Source organism: Mesitornis unicolor, unplaced genomic scaffold, assembly GCF_000695765.1.
Source record: "Mesitornis unicolor isolate BGI_N332 unplaced genomic scaffold, ASM69576v1 scaffold7479, whole genome shotgun sequence".
NCBI classification, from domain to species: domain Eukaryota; kingdom Metazoa; phylum Chordata; class Aves; order Mesitornithiformes; family Mesitornithidae; genus Mesitornis; species Mesitornis unicolor.
The window spans coordinates 475-23413 of record NW_010205154.1 but is presented as its reverse complement, the minus strand read 5'-3'; the positions used below and the strand labels follow the sequence as shown (position 1 = coordinate 23413).

At 38.0% G+C, this 22939-nt stretch overlaps 1 protein-coding gene across 1 annotated transcript in view; it reads right to left on the bottom strand.

Moving 5' to 3' along the window:
* The window catches only part of ZSWIM6 (zinc finger, SWIM-type containing 6), a gene marked incomplete at its 5' end in the record, with an annotated part of 40590 nt that extends 25603 nt beyond the window's left edge, over positions 1–14987 (bottom strand). Inside the window, 3 exons of the mRNA XM_010191284.1 lie at positions 84–263; positions 14157–14307; positions 14839–14987. Coding sequence (XP_010189586.1) covers positions 84–263; positions 14157–14307; positions 14839–14987 — 480 coding nt within the window. The remainder of the gene's footprint in view (positions 1–83; positions 264–14156; positions 14308–14838) is intronic.
* Positions 14988–22939: the final 7952 nt, after the last annotated feature.

Below are 22939 nucleotides of genomic sequence, written 5' to 3'. Positions count from 1 at the left end.
AGAGTGCTGAATTCTGCAAGGCTGGAGTATGTAAGACAGAGGTTATATTATATGTTGCAGTCAGTGCATATGTTTAGGCTCACCTTGGTTAGCATTTGCACCCTGAGGCAAAGCATTGGTTAAATTGGGCAGCTCGTTTCCATGGTTTCCATCTTCCCAGGGACAAACATCCACACTGTTCCATTTTTTCAGCTGTTTTAGCCAACTGGCCTTCTGCTCCAACTTGCAGTGGGGATTTAAGACTATACACATCCACAGAGCACCTGATTTTAAAAAAATTGCTAAATTATGTTTTCTATTAAAAATGCAGCAGCCAATGACTTATTGCAAACTTCTATACTGTAACACTTTTTCTCCCCTCAAAAGCTAGACTGCTTACTTCCCAGCGATGCCTAACACCAGGCAGGCCGAACTCCCGACACAAGATCTTGGAGCTGGCATGGCCCACCTGAAGCAGCTGAAAGATGGTACCAAGCCAATCTTCTCAATTAAAAGGCATTATGAGGTCTTTTGTATTACAAAAACCAGAGTTCACAATATATGGCTTATCAGTAAAAGCAAACAAGAATTCACATAAAGTTACAGCAGGAAATTAACCAAGTTTTTATACTAATTTTTACACCAGAAGTGAATGCTGTTTTCTATCGACAAGAACTATGTATCTTCCAGCTTCACATTAGAAGAACCAAAGAAGTGCCTTTGTAAGACATGTATTTTGTAAACATGTACTTCCACACACAGAACCCAGCAGAAGTACTGCTGATAGTATAACTTATTACTAAAAAACTACTGGGTCTCAGAGACCCAGTAAACACTGGTTCTGTGCAGCCTAATAGGAATAAGACATTTTTACTGCAATTACTTCAGTAATCTGGTTATACTAGAAAATTTGTTTTACATTTTTTGTTTATGGAGTTCTGAGGGAAAACTGATTTGCACTGACATTTCACACATATGATCACTTTGGAAACTTGGGAGCAGGGCAGGCATAAATACATCAGGCTCTCTAGCAACAATTTTCAAATGGAAAGATTTTTCTCTAAATCGGCTGTCTCTTCATCAGTGTGAACTTTGACAGAAGCATGAAGAAATCTGAAAGTACTGTTTAGCAACAGCTCATTTTCTCATTAAGAATGTGCCTTACACACTACAAGAGATCTAGAGAATATGCTTAAACTATGCAATCTTCATAAAAGGCTGGGAAAAGAACTGATAAAGATGCAGCTGGTTCTTCTAGGATAATAAAACTCTCACATTCAAGTATTTTTTTGCTAACTAAGAATGCAAAATGGATACCCAGAGCACAGGTCATGACATTACACTCATTCCTAAAGTAACTCAGCATATTGGTATGACACAGCACAGGAGCCAGTGGAAACACAGCTTGATCCTTAAGGTTGCAAACCCCCTGCTATTCAGACCAACATGGAATGGGGAAGTAATATCAGAGAAATCTGAAAACTATGATATGTGCAGTGCAGAACACCAGAAACACTGCAGATACTGCACAGTATTTAAATACAGTACAGCAAGTGTTTAGCGTTAGGTTTTTGTGTGTGTGTGTCTGAAACTTGCCATGGGAGTGAATAAGGCCAGTACTATCTTTAAAAGCTTCTTTTAAAATCAAATCATATGACTTTCTTTAGATACGCTCATGAACACGCTTCACTCCCCAGAGTAAAATTACAACTGGTTCTTCTTATTAAGCATCAATGCATTCAGCCCTGCCCAAGACAGAACAACTATATTTCTTGCAAAAGAAGCCTTAGAGAACAGTTAGCTTGAGCTTGCTTATTTATTTTCAAAATCAAGTATCACTTGAGGGCACAAAGGAAACTCTGTACCTCTCAGCATCTAACAACAATAACAAAAAAGCCAATTTAATACTTTGGAACCAGATTTCCAGTGTTTTCAGGCTGAAGCTAAAGCAAAGTGGAATACCTTCAGCACAGCTGGTTAAGTACTACAATTATCCAGCAAGGCAGAACACATACGACTGATCATACCATGCCCCTACAAAATGAGTGGCCTTTTTCCCCAGCTTGAAGACACCACTAGCAGCAAAGGAATTCACTTGCCTTCTTCTGAAGCTCTGTATGCCTTCGGTACATCTAAGCGGCAGGAGAAGGAAAAGATACCTTAGAGTATCAAAATCTTTTTAAAACTTCTTTGGTTTAAAGAGGGGGAAACTATGTCAAGCATGACTACATTGTTAGCAGCGATTGTCTCAGAAACCCAGGCTATTTTTATGCAAATTAAGCACAAGGACAAGTGTATTACTAATAAACCCCACACAAAGCACTTAAAATTTCAATAGAGCCCAACTGCACCCTGTTCCCAGTGACTTCAGGGCGAGCTGCATGCACATCTGAGATCTCACCCAGCTTTCACGGCTGCCCAATTCACTGCAGGAACACAAGTGAGAAAAAACTCCCCCACAAGAAGAGAAGGGAATGGAAAGAGCCTCAGGCTCAGCTACTGTAGTGCTACAAAGGCTACTACCATCTGGGAGAATGATGCATAATTGCCAATGACTCCACACTCTTCAGCCTATTTGGGTTTCTAGGTTTTCTGGTTGGGTTTTGTGTGTGTGTGTGTGTGTATGTGTGTGTGTAATCTTTTCTTTTTTCTGCTAGTGCATGTGCATTTGCCTGTATTCATTTTTCTTCCTCCTCCTGCTCCCTAAGCGCCTTCCTGCTCCCCTGACATCTGCTCCATTCTGGCTCTTTCAATTCACTGGTTTCTGTCTTGCTCTTACCACTGAAAGGTCCAAGGAAAATGTTCGCTTGTACCCAGATTTTCACCACATCCCAACCGGAAGGAGCCTGGAGAATACTGTTCCTACCCCACTCTATCGCTGCTCAGTGGAAGCCTCCCTAAGCTGGCCTTTAAATGTCACCACCAACCTGAAGGCTTACACTGGCCTCAAACAAGAAATTCTCTACCTTGTGCCTAATGGCTCCTATACAGGGAAACTGCTGATCAGACTCACCCACTATTACAGATATGGTTTACAGAAAAATGAAGAGCTGGTACTTCTAATTTGTGGAGAAGGTATTGAAATCAATTTCCACTGAATTCAGCCTGGAAATTGTTTGCCAGTCCATACTCAAAAGTAGTTTTACAAAAGACATTCATGGCATTCTCAAGTTTACCTGCTTGACTAGATTTAACGATATTACCAATGACACCTGCAATAACAAATATCTTACTAAAGGAAAATAAAACAGAGAACGTGTTTGTGTTTACATAGTTTGGTTTTCTCTCTAACATACCTTGTGCTCTTCTTCTTTTCCCCCTTTACCCAGGCACCAGATATCTTTCCATACTGGTTCTCAGCAGGCTGACACATCTCACCTCCTCAACTACATGTTAATAAACCAAATATAAAGTTTTGGTTTGAACTCCTTGTCTGTGACCTACACCTTTCCAATACAAAACTCCTCACAGCACAGTGGCAAAACGATCACAAACCAATATACACAAATCTTTTCCCCCATAAGATAACTGGGAAATAAGACATGCAGCAACTGCAACTTGGTATTAATTCCACAAGGGAATGAATATTTGAACTGTCATATTGCAGTGAGGAATTGCCTTTATTGGTTAAACACTAATCCTCTTGACCTGGACAAAGCTAGCTTTGCCAAAACAGACCTTTGGTTCAGACAGTTCTCCTTTTGAAAATGCATGGTTGTCATTCATCTTTAGTGTACTTCACACAAGAAAAAAAACAGGTTACATTACTGCTTTACACAATGTCTTCCTTCTACATACAAGGGAACATCAGTACTTTTGTGTTTCCCAGTAGACATCTATACCTTTGAATTCATGAGGGAGAAAGGAACAGCAAACCTTTACACTGCTTAGGATTCAGACATGCAAATTGAAAAACATTAGGCAGTATTCAGTCACTGTAAAAGTAGGTGTTGTAATAATGACACATCCTGTGTATACATGTATTCATGAAGCCCAAGGAAGTGCAAGACATGTTTACAGACTCTCCTGAGAGATTAAGCATTGCTCAGTTTTTATAAATCCCATTGTATTTTACTCTTGCCCCAGTAAATGGGAAATCGGGGGCAGGCGCTAGGACCACTGATCAGTGTACAATTCTGACTAACTCTTTGATTACAGTCTTCCTAAGAAATCTGCTTCTCCTAGAAATATGCTACCTTGCCAGGCCTGCTGTGTAGCTAAGCTTGGGTCAGCATTTCCTCATTTATAGTGCCAGTGTAATCAGTCGCTGAGCCTTGGTCCTTGCTTTGGAATTTTACATTTCATATTCTCAAGATCAACCCATTAATTTGCAAAATTAAAATATGCAAGAAACAGATGCACATCTAGTGTGACATTTCTTTGCTCTTCTCATTAATGCACATCTCTTTCTTAAAAGAATGGAGCCAGGTAACCAAAATCATTCCCTCTGTGCAACAGACAAATCAGCTTCAGCACTTGCTGCACGCTTGCCATGGTGCCCCATTTGAGCCTAACCAATTTATTACAAAAGCATCATTTTCCAGCATTAGAAGTGCCAGAACAGAAACAATACTAGGAGACACAACCTATGACTTCTTTAAAGTAGAAGTGTCAGCAAAAGATTTTAAAGTGGTTTACATCTGGTTTTTAAGCACATATGCACTTTCACTGGGACAGGCACTTGGAAACCTCAAAGATGGTAGTGTATGGTATTTAATGCTTCTCAACAAGAAGGGCAAGTGCCTTTAGAATGACTGGCAAATCCACCTTGCTTCTCCAGGCACAGATTCCCATTAGAACAAAGCATGATCAGAAGTCCCACTAGAGAATGCTCCAATTAAATAGTTACTTATATGGAATAGTGATGATAGTCAAAGCACTTCAGTGCTGTTCTCTCCTTGATAAGAACCCCAAGGAAAAGTACTCTCAGCATTCAGTTGGATACAAGTTGCAATTTTACTCATAAAAACAATTCCTTAATGCATCCTAGTTTCTCTGTGCAGCCCTCAGAAAAAAAAAGGCTTTCTATGGGTGCTGTGTTTCTTGGAGAACAGAATGTTTCATTTTGCTCTAATTCATTCTGTTACTGAATTAAACTTTGATGTATCGGTCTTGAGAAGTGCTTCATGCTGATTGTATTGTGTATGATAGTATAATCACTCCCCATGCATTTCACACTAGCTGGCTGATTAATGCAATAGATTACCTGCAGCACTAATGGCAAGAGGGAATCATTGCCCTTCTGCACACTGAACTCCAAATATGCATTGGAGGAGTGGAGGTATAACCCAGGGACAAAAAAAAAGTCTAATTCCTCAAGTTTTCCTTTCTCTCTTGCTGCATACTGTTGTTCCAAGGGTTAAAGGCATATGTGTATTTGGCTGAAAGGAAATGAGGTGTTTACATATTGAGATTCTACTCTAAGCTATCATCAGCTACATGATCTGATCTCCATGTGTCAAGCAACAAAAACCTCCTGGCTCTCTGCTTGCTAAGTTTTCAACTTTTCGCACAATGGAAAAAGAAACTAAACAAGCACTCCTGTCATTTTGCATGAGCCCCTTGTTCTGGGTCAAGTCTTTTTGAGTTTGTTTTAAAAACTGCTGCATCTTTGCAGACACTGATGTTTGACTGAAGGGCTTCATATAACAGCAGAAATTTGCTTGAAAGGTGCAGTTTACACTATCATAGCTGAAGTCTACAACCTCCCCAGGAGAGCACTTAGGATTTGCCACATGTCCATGCACCTATAGCATCCTGTAACCTAACCACTGCAGCAAGGCATGAACCTAGAAACCTAGAGGAAAGTATAAAGCATTTGCAAATGAAACTCACTGACTAATTTCCCCAATATATGCAAAACTAGTCATTTGTTTGTTCACAAGCAATCAACTGAAGGTTGATCAACAAAAATAGTATTAAAAAAATTCCTTTATGAATATTTTAATATGATTCATCAGAATTTTCAGTAGTTACATTCACCATCTAGCTGTAAATGTTAGCAAAGTGTGCTCCTGTCCAAAACAGAGATCAGATATTTTATAAAAATTTTAACTGATAATACACTTTCAGCAGTTAGTTATTTTCATAGACTTCGACAATTTTCAGAACAAAAGTTACCAAGACTAGTAACTACGAATACACTAAGCTACCTTTATCTAAATTTATCATTGAGATAAATGAATTCCTCTTAGTTTTTTTTACGAAAATGCAAAACTGGAAAGTTTGCTAAGTTCATCAAACAAGGCAAGATACTCATAAGAGAAAGAGCTGAAAATACCTCTCTTTTTTTTTTTAATGGAGCAAGTGCAAACACTCTCTTGCATAGTGGGAAGTGCAGAAAAAAACATTATTGCCATAACTATGCTCACAGAACGTAAATAACCCACTGTAACTTGCCAGGAGAACACATTCTGATTGCCTCGTCTGAATTTCTTCCTATAATCTAAGATCTCCTGAGTTACTTGTCTTCTAATCAAAAAACAACTGTTGAATTTTTACAAAAATGGCATACTTCAATTAAGATTTCTAATTAAAGAGTCTACCACAGGTCCTGGTTAGCTGATCTAATGCCTGGCTATCACAACTCAAAATTCTAAGCTTACTTCCTGTCTTCTAGTTAAATTCGTCCAGCTCCAATTACAATTTTTAGGTAACTCTTCTTTGCATGGCAGAAGTGTCCTTCCTATCCATTTTTTACTTTATGTAGGTATCTTAAATTATGAAAGACATCCTTTGTCTTGCTCTGACAGATCCAAGCAGTCTGAGATTCTTGCACCTCTCAATTACTTTTCCAATTTTTCAGCTATTTTTCCAGAATCCATTCAAGACAGAAAACTGGAAAAGATTAGAAGGCTAGATTGCTGGACCACAGTAAAGCTCAAACAAATCAGTGAAGATTCTGTAATTCCTCTCCATAAATCTATTACTTCTCTCTAGCTCTCGTTTTTGCTAGAAGTAGCACTAGAAATGAAGTGGTAGCTTAACATTACTGAAGTATTAAAAATAAAAAGTGAGAGAAAGCAAAAAAATAATGGTAAGTACCACCTTGGTAAAACTGTGCAAAAAACACAGTAAAACTGTGTCCTTGATCTTGGCAGTCACAGCTCCTCAGTTAGGGCCACAATGAGTTTTGTGCTAGCTCCAATACAGAGCTATTTTTTAGGACATTTTAAAATATATCAGTTCAAAAGCTTAGGAACAAAAACTTCAAGAACTGTTTTAATGTAGGTGCTTCAAGAAATTTGGCTCCTGCTGTAAAAGTACTTTCCATCCAACTGAACTGAACGAAACCCAAACTGCTGTATAGCATTAAAAATAAGCCCTTTAAGCTATGCTTACAGACAAAAGTAAATTATTTTCATCATTATTCCTCAAATCTGACAAATGCAGTTTAACCACTGGAAACAATACCTTCTTTGAAAATAGCTCCAACTTACTGTCATACTCTGGCCTCATATACCCTAATTTCAAATACCATTATGGTACATGCTAATAACAAAGGAGGAAGGAGATCATCCTCAGAGAAGATGGACAGAACCTGGCTTCATTGACTGGGAAAATGAAGGTGACAGCAACAACTAAGACACATCAGGGCCGCGACAGCAGTTTCTTTAAGCTGTCATCCATAACTCAGGCCTTAGAGCAGCAAAATTGTCTTGTGATGCTAACTCAGAAGTACTTGTTAATTTAGTGCCTCCAATAGCACAAATCATTCAAATACACTGACACATAGTAACGGCTTATTTTGTGAAAGAGCAGGTGTAACATTAAGTGCACAAACTCAAGGTACACGTTTTATAACTGTATGGCAACCACACCATGGCAGACAACAGTAAACAAAAGAAAAGTAAGAGAGGGTTTATCAGTTAAGCAAAGACAGCCTCCTGGGTATGATAGTCAAAGACACAAATATGTGTAAGATACAACTCTACCTAGAAGTCCCATGATGTAAGACCAAAGGAAATGGTGCAAAACATGGTGCATCCCACCTCCTTTGAAACACGGGTCTTTCTACAGCTTTCACTTCAAGGCCAGAAATGTAATATGTGCAACTGATTAAACCTAGAAATCTGAAGTTAACTTTATTTTCTACAGGCGCAGGGCACTGGTGATCTTAGCTTTAAAGCAGAACATGATGTAATTAGAACTTGGGATATCCTATGAAATCATGAAAATATGAATATAAGCTTGGCACTGGAATTTGAGACTTAAGAGCTGTGCTGTACCAGTTTTGAAACACCACAAAATATGGGTGAAAGTGAATGCTTTTAAAGCATAGTTGATCCTAAAAAACAGATTGCATGAAGTATGCAATCCCTTTTTTAGCCTTCACTTAAGTATTAAGCAGAGAATCTATACAGAACAGCAGGCATGTCCCATTTATTCAAGTTTGTCTCTCTAACTGCAAAGTGAAGGAATGCCTGAGCTAGAAATATAGATGAAGAATAGCTTCATTTAGTTAAGGTTAAAAGAACATGACTTGGTATTCTAGAGATGAATATAAACTTATCAGAAAAAATCAAAGAGTTTCCAAGTAAAAAAAGCATTATTTAACACTCATTTGTTAGTTTGTTTGTGGCAAAATGGTAATTAAATCTCTCTTAATTGAGCTATAATGATTCCTTGCCTAAACTCAACACTTAGAATTAAGTTTTAGATGAGAAGTAAAGTGTTACTACTAAAAATTTAGGTGTGATCCTACAGGAAATATACTGTACTATTTCTCTACATGACATGACCTCAAATGATATTTTAGTTTTAAATTTTAACAGAAAAATGTATCACTAATCCAGAAAGTGGCCAAAATATCAGCAAATGTGAACTTGAAGTAGATCATCAGGGTGTTCCAACATTCAGAGGGCAGCCCACAACAGGGCAAAGTGCTAGTGAAAAAACAACTAGAACTACTCGGACAAAGACATGTTAATTCTACTCAGGAAATACCTTTACGAAAACAACCCATTTAGAGTACGCATAACAGAAAGCATTCTAAGGATGTCGCCCAGGAAAGCTTTATTTCATGAATGAGGCTCATGACAATATCATGAAAGGTTCCTACACTTTAAATACTTTACTTTACATTTTAAATACTAACAATGATTTAGGTAGAGAGGAGAAGTTTATGCATTAAAATGTGGAGACTACCCAGCTAGAAGTACAGAATACCTTTTAAGTTCTTCTCAAAGCCATGAAATAAGAGGACCAACAGAGACCAAGATCAGCATGACGCAAACCCAGTACACATTTGCCAATTTTATCCACTGCCCTGGCTTGCAAGAGCACTTTGGACACAACCTCTTCCCCCCTGACACAGCCATCATATTTTTGTTCCACAGGAAAGTAATACTTGCCTCAAAACAAGAAAACAGTTCTCTCGCTTAAATAGTTCTTAAATATCAAAATGAAGAAAATCTACTAGAAATGTTTGTTTTGAAACATGCAAATTACATGAAGTTTCTTCACCACAAAGCCAAGCAAGAGGATATAAAGATACTGAAAATGCTAGTTCACACAAAAAAAAATCTGATCCTGTAATCTACGTGTTGACAAGCTGTTGGGATCCATCACTCCACCAAGCAGTAGATACTTGTCTTTGATTCTTCTACTTGACTGCTTTCATCAGATTAAGAATCTGGGATTTAATTCAACAGTTTCAGCTTTATTAAGCTGTCACAAGAGCAGCCCTGCTTTAATAACAGTAGCTGCTCCAATTATGGCTTGGTTTAGGGTTGACAAGTATAATGATTCATTCATGGCACATGAGAAGCAGTAAAAGGTTGTTTAGCATTACAGCTTTAAAAATGTGGGCACTTTTTTCATTTAATTTGTCACCTAGCTTTTGCTAAGAGGACATTTAAATTGCAGTAAAAGGCAAATGGAGCTTTTAGTTTAAATGTAATCCCCATATTTAAATGATCTGTAATGACGCACTGTTCGAATGGGAACACTATTGTTTCACAGTGGGCCCTGATGGTGACATGTGACATTTGTATTCAGGTCCTGCATTATCCATGTGGCTAAAGGATTTCAAATTTCATTTCACAGCCAGCAGCGTGCAGAAAACACCAATTAACTTGCAGATCCCATTTGCCGACAAAACTCAGACTCTTCTCCATGTCTGGCATCTGGCAGTGCTCAACATTTAATTCCAAAGCAGAGCCTCACAGCCATCATGATCCCTGGGCTGGGGCACAAAGTAAAATTTTCCCCTTTCTTTAAGGAAGTCTTTTCACTTTTGTAGAGAACAAGCAACTTTTACTTAATTTTTTGATGGATGAATATGAAGGATTTACTGCCATAGTAAGATTGCATGGTCTATTTTTTCATCCTAGACTACAAAGGTTAACTGATCCTTTCTTCAAATCAGAGATCTCAGCTCAACAGGTATCAGCAGTACAAATGCATGCTGTGCATTTCCATATTCCTCCATTTTACCACTGCAATTTAATTAAAAAGGTAAACCAAGAGGCTTCAGGTAATTAATAATTCTGATATAGTGAAGTCTTCAACTACAGTCACCAATAGTTAAACATCTAAAAATCAGCATGTGAGATTTACCTACTGAGACACCATTTAAACAGCACAATGTGAGGAATTCTAACTCCACTCTAAACTCTGGAAAGCATATTAACGTATTACTGTGGCAAGTTGGAAGTGTTCACCAGTGCATCACTGAAGATGCATCTAAATTATTCTAGTATGAGAAGTACATGAGCAAGCCTTATAGCTTTGACCTGCAATCTTTATCTTTCCAGTACTACACTTTTACAGTTCCATAGCATTTAGCTCAACCCATTCTTTGATGTACAATAGGGGAATCTACTAAGTGTAATTATTATATGCTTCCTCCTGATCCAAAGGTTTTTTTTAAAAGTGGCTAGTTATGTGTAACTTTTTGTTAACTTGAGGCTTTTGAATTGTAAAGTGCTCACAGAATTAGGACTTTGTATTAGAAAATTACCAGGTTCCTATTTAGATGTGAAGTACTGGTAGGTTTTTGGTGGTGGGGTTTGTTGGTTTCCTTTAGATCAGCACCTGCAAACACTGAAACCCAATCTGATCTCTACTGAAGTCAACAATTTACTGTATTTTTTTCAGGAACTCTGATCAGAGCCCAGCGTGTCCTTCCAGTACCCTTGCAAATGCCCAATGCCAGGCAGGAAGCATCAGTTAAGTTCTAATGAAAGGCTCAAATGACCCAGTCAAGGAGCAAAGCTGAAGTTATTTAAGTATGCTTAAAAACCTATGCCAAGATGGAACTGACGAAGTGACCATATGCCTAGCAGTTGGCAGACAGCATACCAGGACAAGCAAACAAGCCTTTATTAAGCAGTCTGTATTTACATACTTTATGTCCTAAAATTCTCCGTAACTACAATGTTAAATTACTAGCTACCTGTGAAATACATCAGATCATAGATATAACATTTTTTAAAAGACATACATATATGCCACTTCCAGATAACTCTGAACAGGTAATACAAAAAGTTAAGTATACAGAGTCCTGTCTCATTCCCTTTACTGATATTTTAGTTCTCTGAAATCCTAGAAGATGACAAGACAGGAAGCCAACATTATTTTAAAACATAATAACATCACCCCCTTAAACACAACGTCCGAGTTCTCTGCCACTACTGGCACAGCCAAGGACACCCTGCTCTTCCTTCTGCAGCTTGTTATTGTAACTCTAGTCTCTCTTAAGATGTCCTTCAAATTTGGCACATTCACATTTTTTTGAGAGGTGTATGTTTCACCTGGACTGTGTTTAATCTGAGTGAAACTCAAGGTAAAATCCTAGCAAAAATCTGGCATCAGCTTGTAACTTTCACACAACACAGGAGTTAAGCAGGAGAGATTAATCCAATTAACAGCAATTTTGAGGGTAATTGGTAAGCACCAGTGGAATGAATCTTAGTGTGGGGAAAAAATGGACAATTTAGCAACTTAACTTGATTCTTCCACCTCCAGCTTGTGTTTAAGTTCTATTCTTAGCCTACTGCACACCCGAAGTAATTGAAATGTGTTTGCAATTGAAATCATGGTACACAATCAACGTATTCTGATACTATTACAGGTCGCAGAGTAGTTAAGGACTGAAACAACAGGGTCTGCTTCAGATTGCAAATACATCAGCTGAGATGATTTGGTGAGTCTGGAAGTTGCACCGTGCCTTTCTGGGAGTGGCACCTATAATTCTGATTAAACAAAGGTAAACTAATCAATTCAATTAATCTAAAATTATTCAGTGATGTAGGCAGAGATTCCACCTCCTCTTCCTTCAGGTAGGTACTGTCAAGAAAATGACCTTAATATGAAACTGATGAAACAAGAAGAGAAGCTGTTAAGAAAATTTAACAAAACCTGATATATTTATTGGCAGCATGTGGTAAGACTGTTACAGGTAACAGATGGAGAACACATTTCTGCCTCTCCCACCACCTACCAGCTCAACCCACATAAGCAATGAAGCATGAGACCTTCCAGTTTTCAGTACGATGAGATACACTTTTGCTGTGTTCGTGTCCAGCTAAGCATGTGCCCTGCTTAGCAAAAACTGTTGTTCCCCAACAAGCCAAGACATCACAAAAATGACATACTAAAAGGATTGGTACACTTGAAGACAAAGTAGTTATAACTACACTGACAGAGCTCTGTCTGCTCTGATATTAAGGCTTTTCACCACAGTAGTGCTTTATTAGCCTAATGCTTCATTCACAGTGCACATAATTTATGCTAAACAGGTTATATCCAGTCTTAGCTCCACCAGTCAACACGCAATCAATCATGGTCATCTTTAACTTTTAACAGTGGAAAACTGAAGTTTTGCTTCTGATGTTTCCTTTCTAATTGAAGCATGTTAATCTTGCTTGCATTTAATTTAGTTTGGCTTGATTTGTACCTTTCAAATGTATCAAGAACATTACAACCTTTGGCTCCCTGCAGTGTTTACATAATGTCACATATGTCACAATCACCTGTAAGAGTATTTTTGTTTGTTTCTTACTTAAGATTTATTTATTTCTATGTTCTATGCCACATAAGTGAGGTATAGCAATTTGACCAGAACACATTTCAAGACAGACTCCTTTCAGTCTAGTCTTGAAGTGTCTTTCTAGATTGAGTAACAGCACAGGTAACTACTCCAGGTTCCATGAATTACAGGGCAATTCCATTTAGGCTGTGAGTCTTCATCTTACATTGAGAAAGCCTCCAAGACAGCATGCAAAACCTTACTACAGCTAAGGTATACACAGTAATCCCTTCACTCATACACTCAGTGAATCACCTTTTAGAGAAACAAATTAGATTTACCACTGTATTTTAAATAATTCAGGTTGTCTTTTATCATTTTTATCTTCTACACACTTACATACCAACCGATTAGCAGTTGGAAAGCAAAGTTTGTGGTTACTTAATATTCCTTCCACTCATGTACCTACCTTTAAAATACTGGTGACATTTACATTCAAATTGTTTTGAATTTCCCTGCTCTAACACAAATTCCTATAGATTTTGAGAAGTCCTGAGGCAGCAGTTCAAAACTACATCAGCAAGTCTCTGGAACACTTCAGAGCAAGTGTCCTCAGACGTAACCAGTTGAAAAATTCCTTTCCCATTTCAGCCTGTGTTCTTCTCTCCATTGTATGACTAAGTCATGTATCTGGTCACAACTGACCTTTCCTGTAAAGCAGTGTTAATTGTTTTAGCCCTCTGTTATTTGATCTCCTTTCCTGCTCTACCGGACTTCTAGTCTCCTTTGTTGCTGTCTTCTCAGACTTTTAATGAATATTCTCTTTTTGCCTTTTATTTCTCTCTAGTTGTGAATCGATTTCTTCCTTAACCTTTCCAGTTTAGCACTAGTGGCTTATATACTTAACCTCAGTTGTATGTTACCACTCTTCACTTAATTCTCTATAGATCCTCAGGTACCTACAACCTGTTGCAATTGTATTTGTTTCATACCACCCTTTCTCTCTCTCCAACTGCAACTGTCTCATGCTGTAGATCAGCAATTCAATTTCACCCAGCCTTAACTGAAGAAGCAAAACCACAGAAAACTCTAACCTGCTTTACCTAGTACCACAATAAAGCTTCCCTCCACCCCAAATACGTAATTGTCTTTTCATCATTATATGTACGAACACCTAATTTTTTTTCAGAGTCTGTGCATTTACCTAGTTCATCCCAGAGCTGCCTATACTTGTCAGTCATTGATGTTCCTTGTTGTCTCCAAAGCGACAGACGAGGGTCAGCCATGAACTGTTCTGTTATCAATGTCAACATGCGAGCTCCATTTGAATCTCTCATCTTTAGCATCTCTCGCACCTAGGAAACAAGTCTTTTAATATAAACTTGACATAACAAAGAAATCACACTATAGACAATATGCTGCAGTGTTAAACATTCCAACTCTGTTAAATAAAAATTGTATTTTATGTATCTGATGTGAAATTTTTAAGTAGAAAAAACAGTCTGATTTCCCAATTTTAACAATTTTTGTTTCAGTATCCCATTGAAATTCCTCAAAGACACTTCTTCCATAAGTAATCCGCAGGTGTACTATGCAAACTGCTGCAAGACTATAATTTCTAGATTTCTCCAGCATTTTGGGAGTGGGAAGGAAGAGAACAGCAAAGCTGCAGACAGTTGAAATGTTACTTCATACCCTCAAACTGATCTGAAGATACATCAGATTGTGGTCCACTACCATACAACTCATTATTAAGTTGCCATCATGCTCCAAAGGCTTTGTCTAGTTTTAGAACAACAGGATTTTGAGTAAGACTTGAACAAGTACAGACTGGCTTGGGGAATGGGGGAGAGAAAAAAAGGGAATGTTTAGAGTACTCAACACACCTTTGCAAAGAGCAAATTGAGCTGCTTCCCTGATCCATGGTATCCACCTTGGGAGAGGAAGAGTTTAACCTGTTCTTGGACCTGTTCCTCATCCAAATGCCAGCAGTTTTCATCATCTATGCTAGCACCTGCTGTTGGGTCAGGAGCACCTGCAAAGAGCAAAAAAAGACATCACTAGGCACTACATAAGGAAGAGAGGTTCATGAGTCTAGGGGAGAGGAGTACTGCAGAGGTTTCTGGATTTGTGTTTTACCCTGTTTTGAATGTCCTGGCTTTAAACTAAACATTCTTCAAAGTAGACCTCAGTTTCTCCACAGTGGTCTTAAGGGCCTCAAAATAACAGTCTATCGAAAGGTATTTGAATAAAAAGTATTTTATAGTAAAACTTTAAAATCAAGGTGAGTTCTTTCCTCTCATCTCGGCAGCTATACTAGAGTGTTTTTACAAGGAAAATTAAGACTTTGCCTAGTACTTCTACAAGTGTGATGTTAAAAACATCCATGTAATTCCTGTACCTCCAGTAGTCTTGGTCAGGTTTAGAAGACTGCTAGTGAGCACTGCTACTGATGAATGTGATGAAAGCCACCACCTCAGTGACCTTGAGCTGTGACGGCTCTGCAAAGCTAAACAGAGTAAAAAAAAGAAAGATCCCCAACAGACCCAAAGTCTTAAAGCACTAAAGGCATTTCCATTATAAATAAGAGAGCTGTGTAAGACTGTGGTGCTTCCAAATGAACATTTTTCATAGGCAACATCATCAGCACAAAGTCAATTCAGATCAACTCTATCTGAATCCACCTGGTGTGGACTGAAGTGACTAGATTTACATCAGGCAGTGCTTCGGCTACTGGCTGCTCTAACTCGATTTTGACAGTTGAGATCAGTGACCTTTTACTGGTGCCTGACAAAATTAACTAAAACAAGTTCTTGCACCATCTAGCAAACTGTACTTTTCTGAAGAAGCCTGTACCTCCACTGGATATTTTTAAAAAGGTTTTCAAACTGAAAAGCACCTATCTAGACTGTCAGGGAAACAACTCAAGATAGTGCATCACCATACCAGATGTAAGGTATTTCAAGCATGCCCAAGTTAACATGACTCAAATTAACATGACATTTTGATTTTGGGCTTGTCGACTGTGTAACCTCTTATCTCCATTAGGTTTTGAAAATATGTTAGAAATTGAATCACTTTACACAACTTTTAAATCTGAATCCATGTTCCCTCTGTAGCAAAAAAAAGGGATGGCGGCAGGAAAAGAAAATTACATAGTCAGATTTGTAAAAGAACTTTCAGAGAAGACATCAGAACTTGAAAAGCAAAGATATCTAAAACTCTTCAGATGTATAGGCATTAAACATTGTATTGATTCAAGCTTTAATTTCACAATTGCAGCTCTGCCATACAGGTGAAGCTTTTAAGCAGTTGCAGGTAATGCTGGAATCTTTATTCAATTAAAATACAACCAGAAGATTTAAAGGGTCAGAGGATGCCCTGCCTACTAGTTGCTGATAAAGTAAAAAAAAAATCCTCCAGCTCAGCAACTTTCTAAACTGCCTTCAACTTCAGAGCCTACAGCTGGGAACGCTGTACTGCTGCACATACATACACATACAAACATGTATTTAGATTAATTCTTATTGTGTCTTTGAAGACATGAACTCTCCTGACTTCTACAGGAACAATAACAGCGTCTCGAAAGACAGGCATCAAGCTAGACACTACAAAAAAAAAAAGGAATAAAAACCCTCTTCTTCTGTGAGTGCTTCCATGTTAGTTTTAAGGAGCTTTCATTTCAGTCAGTTACGTGAAACATATACTGGTAAGTCTTCAGTTGCAAAGAATGAGGTAAAAAGGGAAATCAAGCCACATGAGAAGAAGCAGTACAGCTGTTGAACAGAACCAAGTTTGCAGTATCACCTTGCAAATAGTTTAAATATTTCATTGCTCTAAAACACAGAAAAAGACCTGTGAAAAAGAACTATATAAAAGCACCAGTATACAAAATACACTTATATTTATATCTCTCACTTCAGTGGAGATTTATCTTTAAATAATCTTGGTATGGCTACTTTTAAACTGTATTAAAAATAGCCCAAGGTTCCTCAGCTAAGCTTCCCTATTTAAGGAAAAAAAACCCCAAAATTCCTTCTGTAACTGTTTACATTCTATCAAAAGCTCATCCATCAGCTTGTGCTAGGAGGTTAAATTTCAACACAGCTACTGCAGATTCTTTAACAGGGTTCCTTTACACGAACAGGGGAGCTTGCTGCCCCAGGCCAACACCACTGCCCCCACCAAGGCCTCTTCTCCCAACATGATCCCAGGGGCTCAGCATCACTATACTTACACCAGCATTACTTTCATGCCAGTAGGCTGGAAGACTGTAAAAGCTGAAGACACCCTGACAAGGATCCAATCTCTACAATGCTGCTCAGCACAGCACTAGAGATATATCTGACACAGAGCAATTGTTCTTTGCAAGATCTTCTATAGGCTACTCTCTTTATGATCAAAGTTTTTAATTGGGATGTATAAAGAAGTTTCAGTATACATGTAACTGACACCAGCTATAGCTGTACTTCACTGATCTTTCAACACTGTTGGCAGACTTCGGCAATAGCCATGGACTAACAAGGCATGGAGATGGCATGCCTGATCAGGCATGAGTCCAAATCACCTTTCCATCACAGCAGCAGTCAGGCACCCTAGTGGTGCTGCTGGGGAAGTCTCAGCTTCCAACTGCCCAAATCACTCTTGTTTTGAGGCTGAGACATGACCATCCCCATGCCTCTCAACCAAGCACTTTTCAAGATCACTACGTTCACTTAGAGTCAGGTGAACACTGATTGATCTAGCCTCTTTTCTCTCCCACTCAAATACAGATCACTCTTGGGCAACGGACAGGACTTCTACACTGCCACTTTTCTTCTGAAGACATGGGATTGGGTGAGTAGACAAGAAACTATGTGAAGAAGCAACAGAAGGGAGCTGCCATAGGAGCTGCGACATAAAGCCCTAGCAATAGCCAGCAGGAAGGCTCATGCTCAACACCAGGTAGAGCTGAAGGTTCAACCCAAAGGTGGTAGCTTCACTTGGGGTGCAGCATGCCCCCAGAATGAACATTGTTACGGCCCAGAACTGAATCGTTAGCCTAGGGCAGTGGGGCAGATGGGCAGTTTTGCTGTAGAGAGGAACACTGGCAGCCCTGAATTTAACCTCTGCAGTGCAGTTTGGTACCAACCAAATCTCACTCCCCTCATTTAAACTGGGAATAATTATTACTTACATGCTTTAGAAGGATGTCATGAGGATAAATTAGTTCACATTTGAACTATGAAAGTGAAAAGCACTGCATAATTACAGTAAATATTAAAACCTGTAATTAAACTGCCTCAGTTCATAGACATTAACATATTAATCTCCCTCCCTCCAACCTCTGGCATTTTTAAACTTTTGTTGTGAATGGTCTTTGAAATAGGTTTTACATCATGTACTTACAGTTAAATACAACAAATAAAGTATTTATACCCAGTATATAGATACAGCCATACATACTTACTCATGCTCTTTTACTAAAATGACTAAATTGTAATCTCAGCAATCAAAGCAGGAATAGTGTGCATTACTGTTTTTAATACTGAACACCCAAATAAAATTTGACAGGGTAACAGCCTTTTATGTGTATGGTCACATAGGTTATATGTTAAATAAGAAGCAGAGCCATTTAAAAAAATAAACACTTCCACCATTTACATGGCAATTTTAAGAGCAACCACCTTTAAAATGAGCAACCACAGTCACACTGGTGTTGTATATGGAGAACTTAACCTTGAAAGATAAGTAGAACAAAAGCAAGGAGCATTGACTAAAACAGGCTAAAAACTGCATATATTGCAAAGTACTCAGGTGCAGATCAATAGTGAAATTTGGTTAAAGCAACAGAAAGCAATCTTTAAGTCAAACTGCTTCCCCAATCCTTATTTCCAAAATATCACAGGAATTGTTTTAATCTTCAAGTGGAACCATGCCAAATTATTCACTCATAGCTATACTGAAACTTTTTTGAACTTCATTTTATAAGTCTTATTAATTGAAGTATATAAATGAACTATAGATCAGTTAAATTTTATTAAATGCCATCTCATGGCAGCATTAAGGAAAAAAAAGTTTGAAAAAAATTATTACAAATAAAAAGTATGACTTAGTGAGTACTATGCAAAGACTGAATGGTCCCAGCTAGAAACCAATACTGCTGTATGTTGATTCACAACAGAATAGTAATTTATTTTATAAACTTAGTGTGCTCAGAATTATTCTAAACCATAATTACATAAAACCAAAGACCATAAAATTAATGATTCAAAAATATTATTATGCCCTTGATTCCCAAATGATTCAAAGTTTAGACATAAATCACTTCATCTTGTACTTAATTTCTGAACTCTTGGGTGGAATATAACACCTGCTCTGCAGCACTTAGCATCACATGGCATAAAAAAAAAATAGCAACTGCTGTGAAACAGCCAGTGCTAACACCAGAAAATATAAAGACAGGACAGGCTATGCTAAGTTGTTTAGGAAAGTTAATAAAGCCCCAACAAGATTTTAACTTCAAATAATTCTTTGCCTTCCATCTGCACAAACAGCAAAATGTGTAAACTCACCTGCTGACAATTACCTAACCCCTCCTGCTAAAATCTAAGTTTCACAAACATTGCATAGCAATAAGTTTCAAAGTCTACTTGTGTATAGTAGCTAGAAGAACTTCCTTACCAGTACAGACTAGCATGTATTATTATAATTTATTTTTATGTTCCACATCTCAAAATAAAAACTTGATATTTTCTATATAACTAGTTTTCTTTTAATGTTCAATGTATCTGAAAAAAACTTTACTAAAATATGATTTTCAACTTATTTATCATGTTATTTTGCAGCTATCAAATCTTTCATTTTATTTTATATTGTACTACTTACTTCTACTTGGGTTTCTGAAATTTCTCTAGTGTTGGCTAGTCTTCTTGTTACTTCCTTCCCAAATCTGGTTCACTAAACAGTTCTTATACTAAGCACTGGAGCACTTCACTTTCATCCTTCTTGAAAGGAAATTCACCTGCCATTTCCTACATTCTTCTTTTGCAACAAGTCCCTCAATCAATTTTGCCAATTTAAGTAGGACGATATGAAAGATTCAGTAATTTTTAAAACATATCTACTCTAACATGAAATGTTCCCTTTCCTAGCAAATCAGACTCTTTCACTATGCACATAACAAGTCAATGATAATACAAGATTAGAATGCAAACAGACCTTATCCCCCTTGCCATCTTGCAGTTACTTTCCTATTTCCACTCAAATTCTCAGGAACACAGTTTGACCTTCCAAACAATTTATTTAAGTAGAAGTCTCATACCTAAGAACAGACATATCCAATATGACAAACTCTGTTGCTAATCTGTCATCCTGACTGTTCTCTTCCTAGCTTTACACACCTGCCAGCTTCCTCTGCTACAATGCTACAAAAATTAACAGAGAGGAAAAAAAGCCTCAGCTAAGCAGGACTCAAATCTACATCCAGCTTCCTGAGTCAGCAACCCCAGACTGAAACCTAATGCGAAGCCAACAGTATGCAGCACAGACACCAGGGTATCTGTATGAACACCTACAGTTGTCTTCAGTACAGAGTATTAAGACTCCACAGATCTCCAGCTTTGAAATCATCAAGAACATATGCGGCAGTAGCAGTGTCACATTAGACAATCAGAACCCAACAAATTTCAAATGTAGGTGCTTTTGTACTTCAAAAGCATGCAAAACCTCTTGTAATGTAATTACCACCAAGTGAAAAATTAGCATGGCAAATAGAGAAGAGGATTACAAATATATCACTTTGCTCTCCTGAAGAAGTTCATGTACAGACAACACATTCCTGTGCTTTTAACAGCATCTCCTTAAATTTTTCCTGCAATGAAGCTCAGTTATGAAGCAAGAAAGGATACTGCATCATTTGTATCCACTGAGGAACTCAAAGGGATGTCTCATTTCAAAACCACGTCATTAGTGTAAGTCACTTCACTACGTTCCTCCAGTAACTTCCTTCACAAGGAAGGTTGCCAAAGCCAGTCATCAAATGCTGCATAAGACAGAATTTTAAGCAAATGAACAACTTTTTCTTCACCTTTTGTGAAAGCACTGCAGAATTGTTCCAGCTCCTAAGCCAGCTCATAAGCAAGTCAACAAGACCCCTGTAGTCACAACTCTTCAAAGTCCCAGATTATTTGTACGTAGGAATAGACAGTATTCAAGAGCTGACTTTCTTTGCCTATTGCAGGAAAAATACGAAAACTTGAACTAGCAGAGCCACCATGAGAGAAGGAAAAAAAACAAAAAGAAAAGAAAAATGAAGTTTCATATAGAACAACTCTGAAATTAAAACACTTCCGGTTAACACTAAAAAGAATTTCCTCATACAACTGCAGATTCAGGACTTCCTTTTCATGTTTCTGTGCCATGTCTCCTCTTACTTTTAAAAGCCAGCTTCTATAAGTCTGTCCTCTTGCTTATCCATCCAGCAGTGCTCAATATAATTCCTCTTCAAACACTACTCTAGTGAGGTTAAACTCTTCCAAGCAAGACAGGTCTGCAAGACAGCTTTGTATTACAAACTGAACATCTGCAGCACAGGAGATATGACATAGTAAATGGTGACATTATGTTCATGAGCCTATGCTATTAGAACCAGAGACAGATTTATTTTGGTTATTTTTTGTAGATTTTTGTTGATTTTTTTAATTTAAGGAATTTGATTAAAAGATCAAAATAAAAGAATTACAGTATGAATCCCAGAAGAACACTCCCTACATAAATCAGGGGAACTTACTTTTTCCTTAAAGTAATCCTGTAATTTTTTAACATTTCAACATACAAAAAATAATCTATGGTTTTATGGGAGTCTCAGAGGAAAAGTAGGAGGCTACAGATCCTATTTTGTAACACAGCTTTCTTTGTCAATAAAGACATACTGCAATTGCATTTACAAGGAAAACAGCAACGTAAGAAACATGTTGGTTGATATTTTTAAACTACTCCACTGAAATTCATTGTGAAATTTCATAACTGATCAACAACGTAGGGGTTTTTTCCCTATTCTTTTTGCTATTTGGGCTGTGATATAAACACCAAATATCTCTCTAAAAATACTTTAAATACTAACGAATAATGAGATATTTTGACAGTAAGGAGATAGCTGGCAAAGAGTCACATGCCTGTGATTAGTATAATTACAGACTGAACGTTGATTGAGTTTAGGCACTCTGCATCAGCTTCTTGTTCCTCTTACATTAGCTGTAGTATAGCTAACACAGCCATATATAGCCATCACCTCTCCTTCCTTTTCCACCACTGCCTTCCCCTTCCACCCTTGACTGGCTGAGTCTTCTGTGCTGCTCACCATAACTCTTTTTTCCCCTTAACTCCTATTACCAACTCGCATGCAACATATGCCTTCAACTTACATCTGAGCATCTTCCTCTATTGCCCTGCATATGCTTTAGCTTCCCTTTCTTTCCACTCTCACCAGGCAGCTCTGCCAATCACCTTCTCGCTATATTCCATAACAGCCAGAGAGACCACCTTGCCGCTGGCGACATTCCCATAGCCCCACAAAGCTAAAAAAGAGCACTGCTCCTGAAATTCACCTTCTTGCAGCCCTGTCTGCCTGGGCCTGCCAGGGTCACTAGACTTTAAGGAGAGGGGCCAGGCTGCAGATTAGTCCTGTTACTGGAAACACTCCCATTTTTTGTTCTGCCTGCATTAGCTCACAAACACGTTTTTCTTTCTCTAATATTAAGCTGCTTGGTTGTGTTTGTATACCAAATTCTTTGGAATAGTGGTCATTCCTGTTAAATATCTAACACACAAGAAATGTTCCTGTCAATGAACAAATGAACGAAAGAGATATTTTTAGGTATTTAGATAACTTCTTTTTCCCCTCTAAGCTGCCCTTACACTTATAGCTCTGGTCACCTTACAGGACATTTCTATCAGGTGACAGTACAAGAGCTCAGGGTCACCTAAAACCCACAATTACCCACTTTC